The 25,754-nt window shown below is 39.0% G+C and overlaps 1 protein-coding gene across 2 annotated transcripts in view; it reads right to left on the minus strand.

Annotated features, from left to right (window-relative positions):
- Positions 1-25,754, minus strand: part of LOC122811508 (advillin-like) — a 731,661-nt gene that overhangs the window by 287,136 nt on the left and 418,771 nt on the right. For both annotated transcript variants that reach the window (XM_044083391.1, XM_044083390.1), the window contains exon 5: positions 7,405-7,513. In XM_044083391.1, coding sequence (XP_043939326.1) covers positions 7,405-7,513 — 109 coding nt within the window. The remainder of the gene's footprint in view (positions 1-7,404; positions 7,514-25,754) is intronic.

Raw genomic sequence — 25,754 nt, forward strand, 5'->3', positions numbered from 1 at the left:
GGTCCACAGAAGATGGTTGTGCTTCAAGTCTGTGCAAGGCAAAGTCATGGCTGAGGGATGTTGGGTGGTAGATCTGCAGTGAGAGGGTTGGGAGGAGCTCTGGGAGACAAATATGGAACATTTTCTTTATTTAGAGGTAAAAATGTCTGTCTCTTTTTATTTCACAGCTTCGGTTATGGACACCGCAACGATATTTATCATTCAACAATTTGGAAATAAGAAAACTGAAACTGGCAGAATGAGCACCCGAATATCAATGTTAATTTTTGAGAAGGGTGTACAATGGGTGGAGGGGAAAGATTGTGATTATTCTGGACACATGACAAATGTTCTCATTTTATTTTGGAAGCAGCTATTGTAGTCACATCAGCAACATGTATGGAGTGGATATCCTGAACATATATATGAGATACAGGGGTGGGCACCGCCCATATCAGCAGCATTTAGCAGGAAAGACCATTGGATGGAGATGGTCAACTTCAGTGGGTAAACAGAGAATTTTTTATTAACTGAAATAAACCAAATGATTCAAAGTAATGGCATAATATATTGCGATAAATGGATCTTCAGTGTCAATCACACATCATCAGTGCTACACTAAGTTTCTAAGTAGAGCCAAAAAAACATATATAAACCAGAGTTCAGGTTCAAGCGACTTAAATGCAGCAGCTGTGGGAAGAGAGCAGGAGGGAGTTAGAGTATGGCTTAGTCATTCAGGACTATCAGGAAGGGTTTATGTTTAATGAGTGGATGGAGGAGTTTTAGGCTTAGGGAACAAGTGGGGAATTTAGGGTTAGGGAGTGATCAGGAACTTTAATGTGGCAGGAGTTTTAGGTTTAGAGAGTGTCGGTTTAGGGTTAGAGAGTGGGAGTGAAGTTTTAGGTTTAAGGACCAATCAGGGACTTCAGAGTTAGGGAAGTAGGCTAGAGTTTTAGATTTATACAGCAATTGGGGAACTTAAGAGTTAAAAACTCAAAGAGAGTGTTATATTTCGGGTCAGGTGGTAGGAGGACTTATTAACTATGTTTTATCAAGCTAATGGCATTTAGGGCACTTGCCATTTAGGCCAAGTGACAAGGAATAAGTGTGTCTTGTATTCTTATCACATAAGCACTTGTAATAGGCCCTAATAATTATACAGATGTGAATAAACAAATGTGTACTGCACATTTTAAACCATTGCATTTTATGATTATATGCTAATCACAGTACTTATTGATTTATCAGCCATGGCATAATTTTATAGCTTTTTATGTAAGGCTTTGTTACTTGATTTTAAAAGCTTCTGTGTTTAATCTAAAATGATCATTTATAATAAATGTGAATGTCATTACTTTGAAATGTTTTGTTTGGTTCAGTTTTATTTAAACTTTTCTGCTCAAGTTTAAGTTTTGTCTGTTGCCAGCTTTTTTTTTTTAATTAATACTTGATTGTTTAAGGAAATCTCTGTCATTTGGCCATACTAAATAAGTAACTCTGTTTTACTTTATTTTAGAACTGCAGTTTTTGTCTCAAGCCCTCAGAGTTTCAGACAGGAATACAGATTTGCAGAAGGTAAAGGGGGAAGTGTTTATGTTACTTTGATTCAACAGAACAGTCTTATTAGCTGTCATTATGATTAATACTTTGTTTTTATTTAACACTTTTTAACCTGGTTAGACCACCAGTCCAGATAAACTATTTTGAAATTCAGCCTAGGGTAGAATGCTGATCAAGATGGATTGTTTTCAGGTTCATCCAGGAGCAAACAACATGCATTTTAAAGTAAAAAGTATAGACATATGCAGACCCAAATACAACAATAATATAAAATAGTGGGGCAGATTCCAAAACACTTGCTGTCAGAGTTAAGTGACTTACTCTCTGAGCAAGTCTTTTGGAATCTGGTCCCACCGTAAGCCTGGTTACAGATAAGCCTTACACCGAAGTAAGTCATTTACAACAAAAATAATTCTTTTGGAATCAGGGCAGACTTACTTCAGAGTAAGTCACTTACTCTGAGCTCAATTCTTTCAGAATTGTGCCCAGTATGTATGAGGTTTACGTAATACCATAACAGGTCTTATGTGGCAAAAAAAGAAAAGATGTCAGTAGTGAGGATACAAACAAAGGTATTAATATGCAAAAATTATTTATATTACAAACTGTGCATTTTTTAACTGGTATGCTGACAGCTGTGACTGCAACTGCAATTTATCCAGTCAGAAAGAGTATGAGTCATAATAATGAGGCTTGCTTGAGTTTTTTTTAATGTCTGATTAACTAGAGCATCTAGAGTGTTGCTCATTTACACATACTCACTAAGGTGATTTCGTAACTGCACATCACTTGGCAAGTCTGTGCCATAAACTTAACCGGGCATTAAAGAACTCATGTTTAGAAAAAGGGCTTAGATGCGCCACAGGTCTGAGAAATACTTCTCATGAATACCACCTTCTGACAAAGTTCTGCTTGTAGAAGTACGCAAGTCAACAGAACTTCAGTACTGCTGAGTTTAATGTGTACAAGGTCTTATGTATTGTTGCACAATTTAGTAACAGCAGTTAAACAACAAGCTAGTAATATCTTTGATTATGTCATGTGTGTATGGCAAGCTGTAGGCTCCTTATTGTTAACCATTCAGTAAGCTAAAAACATCACTAGAGGAATTCATGGATTTCCTTGATGATCCAGTGTTGTTGATCTCAAACTAGTTAGTTTTCAGTGGGATCAACATCTGGGTCAGTAAAAAAGTCATGATCATAGGGCAAGAAAGTAGGTGTGCTATTCCTATTGGACTAGGATGGAGTATGCATTTCAGCCACTCCTCGTTGCCTGCCCAGCCAGACATCCTTGTATCATCACAAGGTCACAAGGAGAGAAGGACTTTAGGGCTAGAAAAAATAAATCACTAGCTGCCCAGCATGCTATGAGTTGCTACAGGGAAAGAGGGAAGGACAGCTGGTTCAACAGCTGGGACAACAGTCATCATGTTCATTTAGGTCCTGCTTTGGAGAGTAAGTCAGACTACTTAGTTGTGAAAGGAGTGGACTGCCCCTGCAGCAAGCATGCTAAAGATGTAACAGCCAGAGGACTAAAAAGAATATACTGTCATTACCTAACTGGGGTTGACATTATTGTTAGTGAATCAACTGGTATTGCCATAGCACAACATTCACTATTTATTTTGCCAAAGTTATATAAAACATAGTCACATTCTTTAGCAGTGTTTTGCAGAAAATCAATAATAATTTTGAATACTCATTTAATGGCAATTTTTTTCTGCTTTACTAATAGATATTTAGCTTCTGAAACAGGCTTTCTTAGGCACTTAGACTAGCACTTCTGAGATGTCACTGTTTTTGGATCAATGATCGGGGGTATCATTTGCTTAGAAGGCTGTCCTATTACCATGCTGCTCATTATACTCAGTATCACATGATCATACCCTTGACAACATGCACCATGTCCTACCCCATCTGCAGTCATTGGCGATTCATAATTGTGTCATGTTCTACCCCATCTGCAGTCGTTGGCGATTCATAATTGTGTCATGTTCTACCCTATCTGCAGTCGTTGGTGATTCATAATTGTGTCATGTTCTAACCCATCTGCAGTCATTGCCGATTCATAATTGTGTCATGTTCTACCCCATCTGCAGTCGTTGGTGATTCATAATTGTGTAATTGTCCTTCTGTGGATGCATTGGTTGAATTTCTTTACTGCCTAGCCCATCTTTATTACTTCATTGTGAATGTTGTCATAATTATGTTCAGCTTAAGTTGGTAAACTTGAAGCAAATGCAGTGGGTTTCTTAGACAATCTAATCTTCCAGCTTAATCAGAAAAATATTTTCTTCTGCACTGTTTATTCTTACTTCATTTCATCCACATTCTACTGGTTTCTGTAAATCAAGGTAGCTCTGCACACGTTAGCTGGCCTCAATGACACCCTATTACTTTTTTTCCTTTTTCCATTACATAAAGCTGCATTACATCAACACTAATTAGGAAAATACTGTATTTATGGCCAAAAAGATTCACACACACACACACACACACACACACACACACACACACACACACACACACACACACACATGCACCAACAAATGTGCAAAACCTTTATTATGCATGTCATAGGATCTATAGTCCTGAGGTAACCAAATGAAATCCAGCAGAATTCTGAGTTTGACAAATCAGAGGCAAACTTAACTGATTCAACTGGAGGAAGAGGGTCATTCCGAGAATTTTTTTCCTCTGAACCACAAGGTTCAGTGACCCTGGAGTTCATTATAATGAGTACCAGGAGTGCAGGAAGTACAACTTTCTGCATGGTGATGGGTTGTAAGGCTGAAGTCCCAGACAGGAAAACAATGTAATGTAAAACTTTTTCAAAAAGACATGCAGACAAATGTTCAGCTACTTTGTTCATCCAGGAAAATGTCTTTTGACTAAACAACATAGATCATCGAGGCAATGCTTTTTGTCAGGCGTTTTTTCAAAAATAAAGTAAATGGCAACAGCAGGAGAAAATATTGCTTCACCAGGTTTCCCAAATCAACATATTAGAGTCTACGATATCTCATTTTCTGCTGTATTCTCTGACTTACTTGTATTTCCTTACTCATATCGCTGCTTGCTCTTTCTAAAGCAGAAATAATACTCCAGTGGGTTCACCTTAGCCATAAATTAACCTCTTTAAAGTTCTGCAGTTTTGCAACTACTGTCATTGCTTTCAAACCAGAACAAACAGCATTTTCATCATCTCATCTTATATAAACAGTGCATTCCTCCTGTATGATGCACATTTACTTTTCCTTTAATGGTTGCTCTGGTATTCAAAAATAAAAGCAACATATTGCCTTTTTTAATTATTTTAAACATCAGACTCAACCTAATACCAAATATCCTAATCACCATCTTCCTCTCATCATCTGCTTTTCCCAGACAATGCTCAATCATTCCATTCATTCTCATGCTGAGACAAATCTCAAAATATCCATTTTCCCTTGTAAAGTTTACTTGCATACCTTATTTTGGTTTTAGGTCCATTTATCTCACCTCATTCATTAATCCTATTAATTACTCAGTTTTTGGTTCTTGGTATGTCTTTCATTTCTTGTGAATTTTTTTTGCCACTACTATCAATGTTATTAAAGCCCTATTATATAATTTTTTTCTGTAACTGACCTCTCCAACTCCAATACAGATCTATTTTTTACAGTCACCACTCTACACTAATATCTTCTGTATTAATGCTTGTAAGTGTCTGTGAAATGTCCTTAACTTTCCACAATTCCAAAAAAATAGCTTGCCAATCCCCTATTTCTTCTTGTCAATATTTCCAACACTACCAGGAACATTTTATGAAGTCTTTTTGGAGTATAAAAATACTTACACAAACATTTCCATGCAAATATTCTAAATTTTCAAGATTTGGTTACTGTTGTCAGGGCTTTACAAATTTATTTCCATATTTCTTGTCTGATATTTGTCACCATTCTTTATTATTCTGCTTTTTAATATTTTATTATTAGCTTCTGATGTTCTTGCTTCTATCAGTAATTCCATTAACTCTGATGATTTTAAGTCCCATATTTTAAGTTCATTATCACATTTTTTCAATTGTTAATAATCCTCTGTATTTTATTAATTCTCTCATGTCTGGTTTGCATTTTCCTTTGAACTCTTTCCAGCTCAACCTTCTACCCCCTTTCTTACCTGCTGTCAAAAATAAATTCCTCTTTCCCACCATCCGTTTAATATAGAGAAATCTACTTCCGATTTGTTTCCCAGTTCCAGTTCAAATTCCTACATTGCTACTTCATTGTTCTTTTCTGTCTTTCATACACTAGTATATATCAACCCCAAATATTTTCTTTACCTTATTCTATAATTAGTCATTGTGACCAAATATCCATTTTTATGTATTTCTACTACATCCTTCCTCATTCATCATAATCATCATCTTTCACTTATTATTATAGTTTTCATTCTGAATGTTGCATACTAATCTTAACTGGGCAAACCATTGTCGTTGTTTGCCAAGTATTTTATGGCTCCAGACATTTCTTTTTTTTTTTTCAACAAACCTCTACAGATGATGACTTATGCAAACTAATTTCCTAGAAAACATAAGCAAAAGAATTCTTACTATCAAAACAATATTTGATGGCCCCCAAGATATTTCCTTTTTCACTTCCTGTTTTGCATAACTTTACTTCTAATGCCTTTATTCAGCCTTACTGCCAGCTGGTGGCAAGTGACGCTGCTTATCTACATCTGTACTGTATGCAGTTTATTCCTGTGTTTTTTTATTGGGCAGCCTGAAGACGTTGCACTCTAAATACGGTGTGAGTAACTGATCAGTACTCTGCAAGTTAACTTTAAATATCTGACTAATGATCCAGAAATTGTCAATGTCCCATTCATTGATGTCCAAATGATTGTCAATCAGATATTGGCAAACCATAAAACTGAAGAAAACACCAAATCTCGTCACGGAAAAGCCCCAGAAACTCACAAGGCATGAGGGACTGCCCCATGAACCCCCCCCCCCCACTTAACTATGCCAACTCTAAGTTAGCTGCAAGTCTTGGAAAGTGAAATCTCTGACCACCGCATGCTTGACAAAAAATGTTATGTGTAATAAGAGGCATAGTACTTTTCACCACTGCAAGCACCCAATTCATTTTCTATTAATGAACCAGGCTATGAAAAACAGAAATTCTACCTTTAAGCGTACCATCTATGTGGGTTCCCCCTGATAACAGAAATACTACTGCTATTGAGAATACTTTTGTGGCATGCCCTAAAACACTGACTCTTCCTGATGTGGCTGGGGATAACTATTATTTAATAACTTTATTTCCCTTTCCTGTGATTTTGTGCCAGGGTTAATCTCAGTTTCACATCTGATACCGGATCTGGTAGGCCTGCTGGCAAGTATGTAATTTAATATCACTTTCTCATGAATTTCATCTTCCCACCTCACTGAATTTTCTTGCACCTGCACTTTCTTATTACTGATCTCTTCAATGGAATTTATTTACAGTTCTATAATTTATTTTCCATACAGGTGAACTGATGCATACGGGATCTTTTTCTACCTTGGGAATGTTAGTGCTATCAAAACAGGGTCTGGTTTTAAAAAAGTATATATGCTGAAATGATTATAACAAGTTCCTTCTGAACTGCATTACTAAGGGATAATCCAAAAGTAAGGCGCTTCTTTAAAGAGCCTTCCTGGCTTTTTAATGCCCCCTCTTTGCTCAGCTGTAACATTAGCTCACTGTTTTTCTTACCTCATGATACAGGAGCAACAGGAAAAAGTTGATAAAATGCAAACCTTATCAAAACAACTGTCACAAGCAGAAGCTTCCAGAGAAATATGGAAAAGACTACATTTTCTGTTATTACTCACCTCTGTAGCTGACACCTGCTTCTTTCCCTTGACATGAAGGACACGTCTGATACTGTACATGTTTGTGTCCACATGACGGAAACCTGATGCCGTACCTCCTTTTTTGTAGCTGTTTAGATGAGAAGGAAGTTAAAGTGAGATACTCATTGCCAGAAAGAAACATATCAATAAAACAGTAGCAAACTATGAAATAATGCCTTATGAAGATCCTTCAGCGGCCATATTAAGTCCAATCGTACTTAACTTTAACCAATCCATATGAATTCCAATCGTACTTAAATTTAACCAATTGATATTGAAGCATTAGCAGTTCCAAGAAGTGTCAGCTCCTCATCTGCAGACAAAAGACTATTATAAATATGTAGCTCTATCAATCTATCTATCGATCTATCTATCTTTCTTTCTTTATATCTATAAAATGTGCCAAGTGTATTGGGCTTCCAAGCTGGCAGTAATCACTAAGCCATCAGGTCCACCTATTGTGTCTTCCAACAATTCTAGTGAATTATTTATACCAGCAATTTCTTTGTTTAAACAAATGCGTTCCTCCTCCTCTTCACTCCCCATTACTACTTCACTGAGTATTTCCTGCTCGCTTGTAACTGTTTCAGCTGTATCTGAGACCCTGAAGGGTGGCCAGAATGGAAGCCACTCGATCTGATGAATGACTACTATTTCTGCATGTTGCATTATTAGTCTCTGAAAGTCAGTTGCCTAGATCACCAAGGCTGCACTTTCGCAAATGTTGTGCAATCATGGAGTTGGTATATATATATATATTGGGAGGTGTTGGGGGTCTCCCACAATATGAGGGTACAGGTAGGCTTGTCTGCTGCATAAAAACACTTGTTTTGGTTCATTCAAAGTGTTTTTTATTGGTATTTATCCAAATGGCATTCACAGAAAATGCTTGGTAAATCGATGTGATTACAATGGAATGAACAGACTGTGTTTCAGTATTTTATCACCTGTTCACTCATTAGCAAATACTGATCGTTAGCAAAGGCTGATATTTCCATTATCTTATATACTAGTAATATTTCTATAGATTTCTATGTAGTTTCATTTCTTTGTTGTTTTTACTAATTTAAATGTGTCTGTTACAGGTCTTCACATTTTTCTGAATTCAGCTGAGTATATATGCATTCACGCAGTATTTTGGTGTTCATTTATTAAAATGACAACTGTCTCATCAAATCCTTTTTTACTGAGACCAACACAATGAATGAATCTATAACTTGGCACCAATATATGTAGATTTAGGAAATAGTTATGTAAGCAAGGCTAGTGCTGGGGATATAGGCTCTACATGGAAGGTATGGGGGCTGGGTCTCATGTAAGAAAATTTTGGTATAAATCAATTTGCTGTACTGGTCTTACTCAAACAGGTTTTGGCAACATATATTGTGGCCTTAACAGTCATTGGTTTACATTCAGGAAGTGACCTTCCTGGAGGTGTTGGAATACATGTTGTACCACCAGAAAGCTGTTAAAAAGACTCATCAAAAGTTTGCAAGAAAGGCCAGTTTCTCCCCTTTCATATTTTACATTCCTTCCCACTTCTTATCAGTCAAATAATATGTTGCTCTTCAGTTGCCCCTAACCACATCCAGGAGATGATGACTTACCAAAGGAATGTTGAGATGTCACAAGCACTCAGTCCTTTTTCCTGTCCAGATCTCCAACAAACTGAGTTCATGCTTACCCAGGTCACTGGTATCGCACTCAAGTGTGTGTGTGTGTGTGTGTGTGTGTGTGTGTGTGTGTGTGTGTGTGTGTGTGTGTGCACACGCGTGTGTGTTTGACAGAGAAAAGAAATGTGTATAGAAAATGTTCTGCGTGATTAAGGAGAGAAAAATACATAAGTTTCTCATTGAAAATCATTCTAATTTATATAAGTGTCAGAATGCCTGCTGATGGTCAGGACAGGTGTAATGGTTAAGGTGTCTATCCCATAGACAAAAGATACAGGGTTTGATTCTCACTAAGGGAAACTGCCTAGACTTAAAAAGTCCACAAGGACAGCAAGCTTGTAGTTATGGGTGGCCGCAGTGGTGGGGGTGGCCGCAGTGATGCAGGTGGCTGCAGTGATGCTGGATGGCCTCACTGGTGTGACGGTTAGTGCTGTTGCTTCACAGCAAGATCTTCTCTGGTTCAATTCTCAGCTGAGGTGCCTTCTGTGTGTAGTCTACATGTCCTCTTTGTGGTCATATGAGTTTATTCCAGGTGCTCCGATTTCCTCCCACATTCCAAAGACATGCAGTAGGTAGATTGGACATTCAAAATTGCCCATAGGTGAGAGTATGTGTGTGAGTGAGTGGTGCAAATAAACTACTGTGGCAGGGCTAGCCACCTGGTGTTGTAAAGCCTTGGTTCAAGATGATTGTCACTGCGGAAGTGACATCCTGACCCCATGTGCGAAATGGGAAAAGGGGTTGAGGATGGATGGAAGGATGGATTATATAAGTGTCAGAATGACCTAATGGATAAATTATTCAAGCTAAACAATAAAACATAAATGAGCTCACTTATCCCATTGAACATATTTCAGTTATCTAAGTCTCTGTGTAAGTTACAGTACACAGTTCGTTATTCATTTTAAAATTCACTCTTTTCTCATCCATGGCCTGCGGAAGACTATTGTTGAAAGCGCTCGCCTTTTTATGTTAATTAAAGTTTATTCCGCCTAACGCTTGGTTGTTCTTGATTTTGGAACTTTGTTACAAGCTATTGTTAGACGGAGTGAAGCAGCTGGTTTTACCTGTGCTGCTTTTTCTGTTTAAAACTGCTACTTTGGTCTAGTGGTGTTGAAAGAACTATTTCAGAGTGGTGAATCTCCAGGTTTGAAGAATTACTCACCTGCCAATTGGATTTTTTCCAATTGGATTTATTTAGCTGAGTAACGTACTTGTTGTGACTGCCTGTTTGTGCCTTCCACTTTTTACTTTTATTTATTACTTTTCTCATCCATGACTAACCTTTACCAGATTATTGTCTGATATTGTTTTATAATGCTTGGTATCTAGTACATATCTCAATTGTTCCTGAAATCTATACTGTTACATTGAGACTCAAAATAATGGACACAAAATAGCACATCTAAAATCACTATGACCTCACATTAATGCTAACCCAACATATAGTAACTTAATTCATCATTTAAAACTCATAAAACACCGCTCTCCTAAAAAATGTGGTTTGAACCCATTTCCCACTCTCTAAATATACTATTACACAAACAGTGAAAAAAGGGAGAAGTAACAAAATAAAATCATCTTTTCTCATGTCTAGATCTTTTGATCTTGTGATGCTATTTAGCAGAATGTCCACAAAGCATCAGCTGACGCAGTGAATCATCAACAATATGACATGTCATGTAAACATACATGACACTTAATATTTCAAAAGAAATTTATCAAGTAAATTATTGTGTTCCATGCTTGACAGTGGCCTGATACCACCGGGTTCATTTTATGCATCTTCTGGTTTTAATTTTATTAACTTGTTAGCTGGATGAGTGAAGTCATCCACCTGATCCTTTTCACCCACGACCTGGACCCAAAGGGTATGTGTAAGTGACACATACAGAAAGTTTAAAGTAGTCATTCAATTAGAGTGTTTTGAGGGAGAAGCCAGAGTACTCAGAGTACTCAGAGAAATCCCAACACTTCAGAGTAGCCAGTCAAGCAATTTGTTTTGATGAAGACACCAGACTACCTGGAGGAAACCCATCTCTCTCGCTCTCTCTCTCTCTCTCACACACACACACACACACACACACACACACACACACACACACACACACACACACACACACACACACACACACACACACACGCCAGTATATACTTACACAGTGATCTGACAGATGCAAGTGTAAGAAGTGGCAGCTTGAATCACTTTTAAAATATATTGAATACAAGTGTCAGACACTTTTAAATTCTTATTGCTTAAATAAATAATTTCATTGAAATTTGTTTTAAAAGAAAAACATGACAGAAGTATTTAATACATGTTTATACAGTTATAATTTTATCAAAAAGATATAACAACTGTTTATATTTTTTATCCAACAAAATCACACGATAAAAAGCACTCCAATAACAGCCCCATGGTGTATAACAAATATTGTAGAAACAAAAAACATCCAACACCACTTGCTGAGGAAATGGACAACTTTAATCAAAATAATAAAATGTTAAAAAATACATAGAATGGAAGCACTTTCGCAACACAATGTGGCTTCATCAGACCATTGAAGAAATGCATCAAGTTCACAATCTTATATAGTTAAAACAATTACAAAACGTCCAATGACAATCTGAAAACAATTAAAAAATCAACTGTGCATATCTAATAGGTATAATAAAGCATTCAACCAATGGTCAACCACTATAAAATATATCATCCTATCAGTCATCTGGAAAATCTGTAATGCAATTGGTTGAATAACACTCATGAATGCCTACCATTGATAAAGGAGTCAACCAATCAGATGCAATTATACAATACAAGAATGAAAACTCACTAATTAGACGTAACAAAAACCTGGAATAAAAAATATAAAAATCATCTGGACTATCTAAGTCACCCAGTAGTCTTTAACAAACACTTATTTCTGTATATCAATACCAATATTCACTTTGATTATACAGAGGAAAGATAACTACTGAATGTAAAACTTAATAGCAAACACAAAAGGCATCATACTTTAATAGTGAATGACTCGCAATTAAAATCATTTCGCCCCAACCATGATAACAATGTAATAAGCAAAAGCAAATCAAAATCCAAGATTTCCAATGAAAACCACTACAACTTGTGAGATTGGTTAAGAACTGCTGCCGTGCTTTCCTAATGGTTGAGCATCTATGCCTAACCTACTATGTGGGCAGATTAACTTTAAACCAATAAAGGCTGGCCTGCTCATGAACGGCCAATAAAAACGACCTTTCACACTGTACATAGACATTATAGCAATATGCAAACTTTGTGAGCTAGTATCATTGTCAGTTCAGTAATGCAAAAAAAGAACCTCATACTGGGAAAACATATGACAAGTCTTTTGGCTTTTCCTGGTTAGGGGTCGCCACAGTGGATCTCTGGTCCGCTTATGATTGGCAGTGATTTTATGGTGTCAAGTTGTCAGCCCAGCGGCCACACTTCAGAGAATGTCTTTTAAATTTCAGTCAATCATGGGGAGGACATGCAGATACCACACAGAAGGCACTCCAGCCGAGAATCAAACCAGACACCCTCTTCCTGTGAGGCAGAAACGCTAACTGCTGCACCACCACGGCCGACCTAAAAAATTATTTATTGCAATAGCGAATAATCTGCAATAAAGACATGTCACTCCAATGGAATAACTGAGTAGAAAACAACAAACCAAAACCCAGGATTGCTAAAATGGACCAATCCATAACTCCTTCTATAATTGGTTAAAAACTGCATTCATGGATCTGAAAGTTCGACTGCTGAATCCTACACTAAGGCACTGTACGAGCACATCCACTCATGCATGAATCGTGCCATCCCAAATAGAACCAAGATGCTGTCCTCTTAAAAAAAGGAAGCCAATCTGGTGGTCCCCTGCTATAAACAAACTATAGAACAGAAGGAAGAAACTGTTGCAGAAAAGAAGAAAATCCCAGGATGCAAAAAACTCCCTCACAAGCCTCAGTAAGAAGCTGAGATCCCTCATAAAATCCCCAAAAGCTAGTTACGAAAATAAAATTGCCAAAGATTCCAAAGACAACTACAAGGCATTCTATAGTTATTTCAAGAATCTAAATGGCAATGCTCAGATCTGCTCTGAGCTACAACAGAATGGCATTAAATATACTGATCCTAAGGATATTGCCAATATCCTGGCAGATCGAGTAAGTGCCAACTTCACCCCCCTCTCACCTGCTAAAGGGCCCATCTCAATACTAAAAGATTGACAAATTCTGGTAATCACGGCCACACAGTTAGAAACCACACTCTCCAAAGCTAAGAATACAGCATCCATGGGACCAGATGACATCCCGGTCTGTGTAATACATGAACTACAAAATGAACTGCCACCTCACCTAAGTGTCATGTTTAATCATAGCCTCACCTCAGGCTTCGTGTCCACTGAGTGGCACACAGCTACAGATATCCCACTCCACAAGGGGGGATCCACCTTGGATCCTGGGAACTACCGTCCCATCAGTCTGACGAGCCTGATCTGCAAGGGCATGGAAAGCATTATCATGGAACTTATAAACAAAGACATTAGCAACCTTCAAACACTGGACCCCACCCAGTTTGGGTTTGTGAAGGGCCAATCTTGTCTCCTGAATCTGATTGATTTCTTCGAATCAGTCTCCAGAGCTGTGGACAAGGGTAAGGTGGTCCACACAGCCTATCTGGACCTCTCCAAGGCCTTCAACACCATCCTCCACTCTGGAATCATAGATAAACTTACTAAGCTGGGCATAAATCCCTACGTCACTCAATGGGTTGCCAACTGGCTTACTGACAGAACTCAGACTGTAAAAGTAGCCGACTCCAAATCCATCTCCAGACAAGTGACAAGTGGAGTACCTCAGGGTTCGGTCCTGGGACCACTCTTGTTTGGCATCTACTTCTCTGAAGTACAGGCCAACACTAAGGGACTCTGGCTAACAAAGTTCGCAGATGACTGCAAACTGGGGCCATTATTGAATCCCCAAATGATGTGGATATTCTACAAAATGGCCTTACAGAAACAGATGCCTGGTGCCAGAGCCATGGGCTCAAGCTTAATGCCAAGAAATGTATAGTTATCTTCTTTGGAAAGAAAACATGTACCCATGAAATACCACATAGGTGGCAGTAAACTAAACATTGAAAGTGTGATGAGAAGCTTAGGGACACAGGTGGACAGTGGTCTCACCTTCGATAACCACATCGCCACAACAGTCAGGAAATCCTTCTATGTGGCACACCTCATCACTAAGGGCTTTTCATCCAGAAAAAAGGAGGTCATTGTCCGACTGTACTCATCCCTCATTAGACCCATTATAGAGTATAACATCCCGTTTGGTATGTACCTCACAAGACATCTGCAACAGCTGGAAAGGCCGCAGAAATACCTCATTAAAAGAATCACAGGCCTAAATCAGATGCCATATGCTGATCATCTAAAAAAAACTCCAACTATACTCTGTGGCATATCGTCTACTCAGAGGCGATCTCTGCTTAACATACAAGGCCATGTCAAACCCTGAGCTGTTGGACATGCTCCACTTAAAGAAACCTCAATACCTCAGAGCCACACACTCCATGGATCTAAACCTTGTCATCACAATGAACAAAACATGCTGGAGAGATAGGTTCCTGACCCAGAGACTCCCCATACTCTGGAATAGACTGCCCATACATGTCAAGCAAAGTGCCTCCTTGGCCTTCTTTAAAAGGAACCTTGATGATTGGATGGGAGATAGGAAATTCACCCCGGGGATCATGTCAGTCACCCTGCTAAACAGGGGTCCAGGGATGTCAGTCGCCCTGCTAGACAGGGGTCCAGGGAAGTAAATACTGTGAGAAGAAATATCCAGGGAATTGTTATGGCTAGGCTTGTATTGGCCCTAGGGCCGCTAGCCTAGTACCAGCCTATGAACTATTGGTAAAACAACCAAGCTTAGCATCCTATCAGGGCCTACTGCCCTGAGCCAATAAATATTGAACCTGTACAGGAGCAGCCAATCAACATGCCTTCCACAATGTAAAGAAAAATATAAAAACAATATAAAAAAACATCATGATGGTGGTGACGAGGCATCTCTTACACAGACACAACCCATCCCTTGAAAATAAAGATAAAGATGTATTGCAGTAGAACAAATAAAGGACATCAGGGAGTTTCACTATGGGGAACGTGCTGAGATGCAAAATGTGAATATTATACTATGGGCAATGACTCTCGTGTTCAGTAACTACTGCTCTGCTGCCTAAAACCCACAGCATGGCTCAAATCGATACTAAGATTCTGTAGTATCACCAAAACAAAGCACAGAAACACCAACCAGGACTGATCATAACACAGCCGATTGCTGCATTATGCTAGCATATCCACCGATCACAGATAAAAACACTAAATATAGTGGAAGTGGACGCAGTGAACTTGGAGATTAATCCAAAAATTATTCAACATTCAAAAGGCATATCTCATGACTGCAATCATAGAGAGGGTTAAAGACCCTGTGGGAAAATGTACCACAGCCAGATAGCAAATATTCATCACCATAGCCCTAAGCTTGACTATTCATTTGATCATACTGGGAGGAATATTACCATACAAACAAATACCTGTAAACAAACCATAATAACTACTAAAAAATATATGTATCACTCTCTCAGCAAAGAGAAATTACAATACAAAAACACAATACACCACTCAAGGGGCAATAGAGTACCATTACTGATCCAGCATCCAGACAGTCACTGCCATTTGCACAAAACATCGATAAAACATATTGTACCCTCCTGCTATAATGCGAAAACTATACCTGGTATGGTAATCAGCTACATAATATAAACACAGTAATCTCACCAATACAAATACTTGGTAATAATGGAATCAATTACGATTATTCATTGACCCAGCAATCAATCAGAAACGCTCAACATAATAGCTCAACATTAGAAACAATAAACATAGAAATGCATGTGATCATCCTAAACCAAATGGCTAGGATGAAAGCTAATTATCAAGGTCAGACCTCAACACCTACCAAATAATCAAATTAAACGTACACAAGGGTATCACTCAAGCAAATCAATTATCTTTTACGTACACCTCTTGCTCTTCCTTGAAACCTGCCTTGAGAGCAAGAGGTCTACTATATTCACTTCTTCTAGTAAAGTTGTTCTAGACTTTGATTTCCATTTTCTAGTAATTGCTTTTTTGGCAGCCACCATAATTAGACTCAGTAAGGCCTTACTATGTCTAAGCAATTCTTATTCTGTACCATAACTCAAAAAAAAAAAAAAAATCATCTCCCCAGTCAGTCCAATCCACTCACCCAGCATCTACGATAGAGCAGTCCGCAGGAAATCCCTAAGGTCTGCCAACTCATTACACTCCCACAAAATATGCTACCAGCTACCTCTTTCTTGCCCGTCACACTTCCAATATTTGCTAGTCACCTGAGGAAAAATTCTTTGGAGTCTACTTGGGGTATAAAAATACTTATGTAAACACTTCCTGGCAAAGATCCTAAATCTTCTAGACTTAGTTGCATATTTGGGAAATATGCATATATCCCCATTGTCCCTTTGTGAATTGCTTATCCAGTCTCTCTTCCCAATCCTTTCTAAACTCCTCTGATTGATTCTTATAATTATTATTCAATATTTTATATGCTTTACTAATTATTCCTTTTTTAACGGCAGCTTCTGTTCTAAATTTTTTTCACTAGAGAACTATCAGTTTCTAAAGAAGTTATAAGTACCTGATTATTTTGAAGTGTCAGCTGAGCTTGGTTCCAGTTGACGGTTCCTTTTCCCTGATTTTAACAAATCTCATCCTGCAACTTTGATCTCACGTAGTACCAGTTTTCCCTGTGGTTTAACGATTTTCCTTAAAAGTGGGAGACATCTTATAAGGCTGGAAAACTACTGCACCTCACTTCAAGGATATGACAGGATAGGATGACTCCAGAGAGTATATACAGAAAAGGCATAGATGTTATAATCATCTTTAAACTGAATAATGCAGAAGAGCATGAGAGGCTATTGCCAAAGTCCAAAATAATTCTAGGATTTTTAATTAAGAGATGCAAGCACCATTTTCTAAGAAGGCTCTGGCAAATCAACAACTGGAATGCTGCACCCATTTCTGGAAGACTAGAAAGAGAATGGATAAGCTGGCAGAAAATGTGTAGCACAAACGTCAGACTGGTAAGGGAAGTAGAAGAGATGAAGTCTGAAGAAAGGTTGAGTGCTAGGTATACACAAAATGGAGGAGGGAAAGGACGTAGTCATATGACATGAAAGGATATGACATAATGTAACATCATGGCATATAGACATACTGCACCATTAGTGGATAGGTGAGCAGTGAATTTCATGAAGAATAATGCAAGAGAAGAATTGATACTGGTGGCAGGAGGAGTCCAGTCCTTTGTGACTTAGTGCAGAAACCATGTGCACAGAGTGGTGAAGGCTGTAATGTACTTGCCACAGACAGTGATGAAGTGAGGTACAATGGTGATTTAAGCAGATGGAACATGGTTGGGAGCTCTAAAATCTGCATCCAAAATAAGAGAAAAATCTAAAGATGACTTGGGTCAAAAGCATACCTCTAAACCTCTTAGAGAAAGAAAGCTAGACAAAGCCAAAAATAATGGGGGGACAAATGCCCAAGAATTGGGACAACTTTTAAATATTGCTCTTACGAACATAGAAAGTAGATAAAACAATAGCATTAATTTTCTGAAGGGTATAAAGTCTGAATCTCAAATGACTGTCATTTTTTTTACTTCAACCTTCAGTGATTTACTAGAAAAACACAACTTTATGAAAAATGGACAAAAAATATGAGACAAAAATCTGAACATTCTGTGATAATCTGTACAGTTGAGAGGTTGTTGTTGTGTCTTTCGGCTTTTCCCAGTTAGGGGTCGCCACAGCAGAACTCCGGTCCGCTAATGATTGGCAATAGATTTTTGCGTGCTGAGTTGCCAGCTCTGATGGACAACCTTCAACGAAGGTACGCCCATTCATGCATGTCTCCACGCAGAAGACGCTCTAAGAATCGAACCGGACAGCATCTGACTGTGAGGCGACAACGCTACTGCAGCACCACCACCACAGTATGAGAAGTTTGGGCCAAAATACTGGACAATTTTAAAATATTGGAATTACTGACTTTGAAAGTTAGCACAATAACAGAATGCCAATTAAAACACACTTTCTGAACAAAAATAAAGTATAACTATAACAATTGTCATTTATTAAATGTAATCCACTACTTTTTCCTCCAAAGTCACATATTTAAGGAAAAACAGAGCAAATTTTTGATCCAAAATGCTGGATGTCCCTGAAAAAAGGGACAGTTGAGAGATGTGGATTTGGTTAGGGAAACAAAGCAACAAAAGTACATACACTACATGAAATACTTGGGTGGATTCAATATATCAGATATGTATTTGTCTACTTCTTTGCATAAGTTGTGTTAGGATGGCGCAGTGGTCCAGTGGTAGTGTTGTCACCTCACAGCAACAGGTTCTTCAGTTCATTTCTCAGCTGGGGTACCTTCTGTGTGGAGTCTGCATGTCCTCCCTGCATTCGTGTGCGTTTTCTCCGGGTGCTCTGTTTCCTCCCATGTTACAAAGACAGGCATCTCGAGCATTCCAAGTTGAACTATCCCAGTTAACAAATGTTAATTAAATAAGTATGCCTAAATCTGAAAGTTGAAAAGTTCAGGATTTTTTTGCAGAACTGGAAATGACATATATACATAGTTAACACAAAACATTAACTGTAGCCAAGAAGCTGTCTCTTAAAGGTGATTGAGTTTTCACTAATAGCAATTTTAGTCATACTAGGAGTTGAAATGTATCTTGTCAAAACTATAAACAGTTCTTCCTTTTAGTGTTGTGACAGCACTGTTGATAAATTCCAGTGTTGAACACACCTCAGAAGTTTCTTTACAAAAGTTTCATACATACTTGCATGACACCACACCCTTTCTGTAAATTTCTACTAAATCACCTTACTTTTGTTTTTGTGCACTAAAACTTGCATGATGCAAGGCACTAGGGTAAATGAATTCTTGGAAGTTGATCTAGCTTGGGCACTGTATGCAGGTATGGAATGTTTTTTATCCATGTCATGTTGGTTAAGCCATTACGGAACACATAAGTATTTATGGATGACACTTTTGTTATTCTAGAAAGAGAAGGTTGTAGTTAGATCTTCAGTTATTCATTTGCAGTGAGGCTTGCTGCTACCTTTGAGGACAAAAGACAAAGAGTCAGAGAGAGAGAGAGAGAGAGAGAGAAGAGAGCAATAGACAGTTTCCATAGGTGGATGTCTGCTTTATATCATGTAGGAAATCCAGTTTTTCATATATATGGGGGTTGGGCTGAACCCTCCAAAAGTATGAGCAAAAAAGACATGTCCTACTTACATCCCTGTCAATATTGGAACCTCTTCCAATAGAGATTGACAAGGAATAGAAAAGTACAGCACATAGTTGGGAAGTGCAGACAATAAGACAGAGGATATCAGTGTAAAATAGACTTCAGCTCAGGAAGTTTTCATTTGTTGTGTTGAGTGGTACATTAGATATTCACCTGTGCAGATGGGGTCTATATTACTTTGTCGAATATTCACTTCAGCTAATGTCTGTTCAGTGAACACAAAACAGCGAACATTCATTTATGCTGACGTTCACATCTGCGAATGGTTTACCCAGGGAACAAAGTTAGTTGGCCAAGTTCAGAAATTTGCCCTTTTCCCCCTGTAGTTCAATCTTGGAGTTGGTATCTATAAGTGGAGGGTGGGGTGTGAGGCACAGCTCCCCACCTGGATGGGTTTGATACACTGGTGTGTGTGCAAATTTGATGTTTTGGCCAACTCCATTCCCTGGGTAAACCTTTTGCATATGTGAACATTCTCATAAATGAACATTTGCTGTTTTGTGTTCATTGAACAGACGTTCACTGAAGTGAACATTCAACAAAGTAATATAGACCCATGCAGATGTAACTGGCAGATTTTAGTTTTAGAAAAAGTATGACTTGAGAAAGAAAAGGAATCTGAAAACGAGAGTTCAGAATGCCTAAGCAATGCAATTTAGACAAATCTGTGTAAAAGCTGAAAAAAAACTTCTTCAGCAAAAGGTAAAAGTATAAATGTAATTTTGCTAATGGGCCAATAATACAACACTCCTACCTGCACACGACAGTATCTTACCCCACCTGCAAACGAGTGTAGATAATCCAGATATGACTGTCTCCAGCCAATTACAAGACTTATATAAAGAATGAAAATGACTAAAGGCAACAAAGAAGGAGGGTAGGTTATCTTGCAATTAGCCAATATTTTTTGCATGTCAGATTAAATAAAAAAGGCTACAATGGCAACTGAACAGTGGACAAGTCAGAATGAGACAATTTTGATTCAGTGCACAAGCTTTCTCAAGGGAGAAACATGGTCTGCTTTAAAACATAGAAGATACCAAGACTGAATGCCCATTAAAGGAAATTAATATGCTGAACATCAGTAAATATCACTTAACATATGTGAAGGGAAGCTTTACATCTCCACAGCTATAACATTCTGGCAAGCTTTATAAACCTAAGGGAGAAAACTTCCCATTCATATTAGTCCCCCTTACCCATGCATTTTGTCTGAGAAGCACAGTATCTGCCTGACAGTTTTATACAGATGTATATTGACTAATTTGCCTTAGACACCCAGAATGGCTTCCAAAGAACTTTTGTGCCAATATTTTGTATGGAATCTATTTGCTTTCATCTAAATATACAATATCTTGATACAAAAAATTGAAACAAAAGAGATCAAGCACAAACATCACCTAAACCCAGCAAAATTAAAAACAAAAACAAAAATCATAAAAAATGTTTTTGTGCAGGGGCAAGCCTCCCTGATAATCTTGTGGGGGAAATGCCCTAATTCAACTATACCAACTCCACAATCACACTACAGAAGAAACAAGGGACCAACAGCTCTTGCTATCCAAGACAATGTTGTAAACTGTAATATTACTTGTACACTTGTAAACCAAAACTAACACCAATGATCAAACATGTTAAAGTATGTAGTGTAGGTTAGCATTAGATGAAGTGTTAATAGATCACTGTTTCAGACCATTTGTGTTTAGAAGAATTGATAGCTGGATCACTTGATGGTAACTAGCTTTTGTATAAATAAATAAATAAATAAATAAATAAATGATGCAGTATATAAATAAGGCATATAAATGTAATTTATCAATGCCTATGTAGAGAACACACATTGTGGAGCTATCAATGAGCAGGTATGATCTAATAAATACATTTATGTTCACTGAAGCACTATTGTTGAAATGATGTTCATAACCAGTAGTTTGCTAAGACTACAACACTGAAGCATAACAGTGAAATAACTCGGATCAAACAAGCTAATCTTTAGAACGGCTTTCATTTAGCAATTATTTAATCTATGCAAGCTGGAGCTAATAGCATTAAGTGTTCACTGATGTTACTGTCATGGTGTAGAGGAATGAAACGCTGAGCTGGCCCATTTGACCTCAGTCTGAATAGTGGTGAATAGTGGCCCAAGTGGTGGATGAGTGAATGCATGGGAGAGGCCATGGGGGGAAAGTGAACATGCTGAGGGTATCACTACTGTCGGGTCCTGATGGAGACAAAGAGGAGTGTCACCAGGAAGAAGTGATATTAGGGTGTATGTCACTATGGAGGTGGGACAGTCTTGTCTCAATGCTCTTTTAAACACTCACATGCAGATATGTAACCCAGTACATTAAGGTTAGAATATCGCCACAAGTCACCAGATTATGGGCCAGTCACAGTGTGGCAGCCCATTTCCAGTTGCTTCCTCAATTGTGGAGCACTAAAGGTTTGAGAATCACAAGAAACAGCTTCCTATCTGAAGAGTTAGGAACCATCCTATGAAGGGTTATGTTGGAGAATCCCTAGTACCTGTGGTCCTGAGGAGAATGAAGTATTAGAATGAGGCAGGGGATCTCATGTCAACAGTGGCCGATTATGACAAGTTAGCCTGACACAGTAACTGGTGAGTAAAAAAGTGTCCATTGATAATCCATTTTTCAGTAATAAGGATTATCAGCCTCAGTGACATAATGAAGAGTTCTAATCCCACAAACACACAGATTCAAAGACACAATGAATGCTGGTTTATATAAGTGGAACCCATAGTAATTGTGTCCTGTTTTTAATCCTTTGAAGATGTTTAAAACTGTTGTATTAGGCCTGATTCCAAAAGAGTTGGTCTCAGTGTAAGACTGCCCTGGTTTAGAAAGATTTGTTCTCAGTGCAAATAACTTACTTTGGTGTAAGGCCTATCTATAAACATGATTAGTCTGGAAATCAGATTCCAAAATACATGCTCTGGGCCTGCTCTGAGTGTAAGTGGTCACATACACTCTGAGCAAGTCTCTTGGGATCTTTCCAACATAAATGGTGTGCAGGTTTCATATTACTGTATGTCATTCAAAGGGGATCCAGTGTCTGTCAGCCTGGAATGACATGCTCAACAAGCTGCGTTGCTTCGCAAGAGATGGCTTGCACCTGTCACCCCTAGGCTTTTGAATACTGGCCAAGGCTCTTGCTGCCTCCATAGTGCCTTCTTTAGGCAAGGCTCAAAAGTCAAATCCACCTCCGTAAACAGCACAATTAACAAAAAACTGAGGGTTATGCTACTCAACATCAGGAGTTTAAATCTCAAAATGCACGCGCTCAAAGCACTCCTCAGTATGGAGAACGTTGACATCTGTGTAGTAACTGAAACCTGGTTCAAGGCTACAGAGAGCACCCCAGTGCTACCGGGCTACAACTCATACCACACGTTTCAGCCACAGAACACGGACCGAAACACAAAAGGAGGGGGTGTTTCCATATTCATCAAGGATACCTACACCTCCAGGTTAGTGGCACAGGATGATACCTCTGAGATCATCCATGTTTAACTAACATCGGGCAAATCTGCAATGCAAATTGTGGCCTGCTACAGATCACCCTCCATGACCCAGGACCACCACTCTACCTTTCTGGAGACACTGGAAAACATGAAGGTCCTACCGAACACCCTGATATTGGGCGATATCAATTACCCTACCATTCACTGGGAAAACTATTCAAGTACAAACTCCCAGGCACAGTGCTTCCTGGAATTCATCAACTCAAACGCCCTGGATCAGCTGGTGAAAACATATTGGACCTGGTCATCACCAACATGGGCGACAGGTGTTCCACACTGGAGGTCAACCCATCACTGGTTAGATCAGACCATAAACTAATCACTCTGGATGTCCACACCCCACCACCACCCCCAACTAAGGAAACCACAGTAAAAAACTTTTCTAAAGCAAACTTCATCTTACTTAAGATAGAGGTGGTTAAGTTGCACAGCCCCACACTAAAGGATAACGCTGCCCAAGATGCAGAAACCTTTACAAATGCACTCTATGAGCACCTACAAGGATGCATGGATCATGCCACCCCTAGCAAAACCAAGACTCACTCCTCTAAGAGAAGGAAACCAATTTGGTGGACCCCTGCCATAAAAAGGCTATACAATAGAATGGGAAACTAGTTCAGAAAAAAAGCAAATCTCAAGAAGGAAAGACATCCCTGATCAGTATCAGTAAGAAACTAAGGTCCCTCATGAAATCATCCAAGGCTAGCTTTGAAAGAAAAATAACCAAGGATTCAAAAGATAACCACAAAGCCTTCTTTAGCTATGTTAAGAATCTAAGTGGCAACTCACAGATATGCACTGAGCTAGTGCAAAATAGCACAAAATATACTGAACCTACTGATATTGCAAACATCCTGGCAGATAGATTCAGTGCAAACTTCACCCCCCTCTCACCTTCAAAAGGGCCCGCAACAATACTGGAAAAGTGTAGTGTCCCAAAAATCACAGATGCATAGGTGAAAACAGCCCTTTTAAAAGCCAGAAACACAGCGTCAATGGGACCAGATGGTGCCCCAGGCTGCATCTTGCATGAACTATAGAACAAACTAACCCCCCACCTAAACACACTGTTCAGCCTCAGCCTCTCCACAGGCTACATGCCCATAGAATGGCGCACAGCAACGGTTATTCCTCTCCACAAAGGAGGGGCCACAACTGACCCTGGTAACTATCACCCCATAAGCCTGACTAGCCTGGTCTGCAAGGCTATGGAGCGCATCATCATGGAACTCATTAACAAAGACATTGGGAATCTCCAAACACTTGACCCAACTCAGTTCAGCTTTGTTAAGGGCAGATCATGCCTACTAAACCTGGTTGACTTCTTTGAGACAATCACCAAGGTCATAGACGAGGGAAAGGTGGTTCACACAGCCTTCCTTGACCTCGCCAAGGCTTTCAACACCATTCCCCACTCGAGTACTACAAACTCACCAGCTTGAACATAAACCCCTACTTCACCAGATGGGTTGCCAACTGGCTTACAGACAGAACTCACACGGTAAGAATAGCGGGCTCCAGTTCTGAATCTAAACTGGTCACAAGTGGTGTCCCACAAGACTCGGTGCTGGGACCCCTACTGTTCAGCATATATGTCTCAGAAGTACAGGCAAACACAGCAGGACTACAGCTAACCAAGTTCGCTGATGACTGCAAACTGGGAGCCAAAATTGACTCTCCGGCTGATACGGACATCCTCCAACAGGGCCTTACTGAGATGGACTCCTGGTGTCAAAGTCATGGCCTCAAGCTAAAATGCCAAAAAATGGATAGTCATTCCATTTGGGAAAAACAAAACACCCACGAATTACCACATAGGTGGCAGCCCCCTTAATACAGAAGAGGTAATAAGAGATCTGGGGACCCAGGTAGATAGTAATCTCTCCTTTGACAATCATATTGCCAAAGTAGTTAGGAAATCCTTCTATGTGGCTCATCTAATTACTAAAGGGTTCACATCTAGAAATAAAGAGGTTAAAGTGCCTCTCTACTCATCACTCATTAGACGCATCATAGAGTACAATGCCCCATTTGGGATGTACCTCACAAGACACTTCCAACAGCTGGAAAGACCACAAAAGTACCTCACCAAGAGGATTACTGGCCTCAAACATATGTCCTATGCAGCCCAACTGAAAAAACTCCGGCTGTACTCAGTGGCATATTGCTTACTCAGAGGTGATCTCTGCCTGACTTATAAAGCCATGTCCAACTCAGAATTGATGGACATTCTCCACCTAAAGAAATCCAAGTCACTGCAAGCCACGTGCTCTAGTGAGCTAAACCTCACCACAACAATAAATAGAACACGCTGGAGGGATAGATTCCTGTCACAGAGACTCCCCATGCTTTGGAACAAAATTCCAAACTACATTAGGCAGAGCTCCTCACCAACACTCTTCAAGAGAAACCTTGATGAGTGTATGGGTAACAGAAAATGCACCCCTGGGATCACTTCATTGGCTCTGCTTGACAGAGGATCAGCTAATTAATCAATGGGGTGGTGAAAGCCCACACTCTGGCTAGGCTTATAAATGCCCTTGGGCAGATAGCCTAGTACCTACCTATGAACCTATGAACCTATAATTAAAGCCCTAAATAAGAGTAGTATAAAATTCTAATTTGCATTTTAACAGGTTAGTGAAAGT

Source organism: Protopterus annectens, chromosome 9.part0, assembly GCF_019279795.1.
Source record: "Protopterus annectens isolate FY-2018-M chromosome 9.part0, PAN1.0, whole genome shotgun sequence".
NCBI classification, from domain to species: domain Eukaryota; kingdom Metazoa; phylum Chordata; order Ceratodontiformes; family Protopteridae; genus Protopterus; species Protopterus annectens.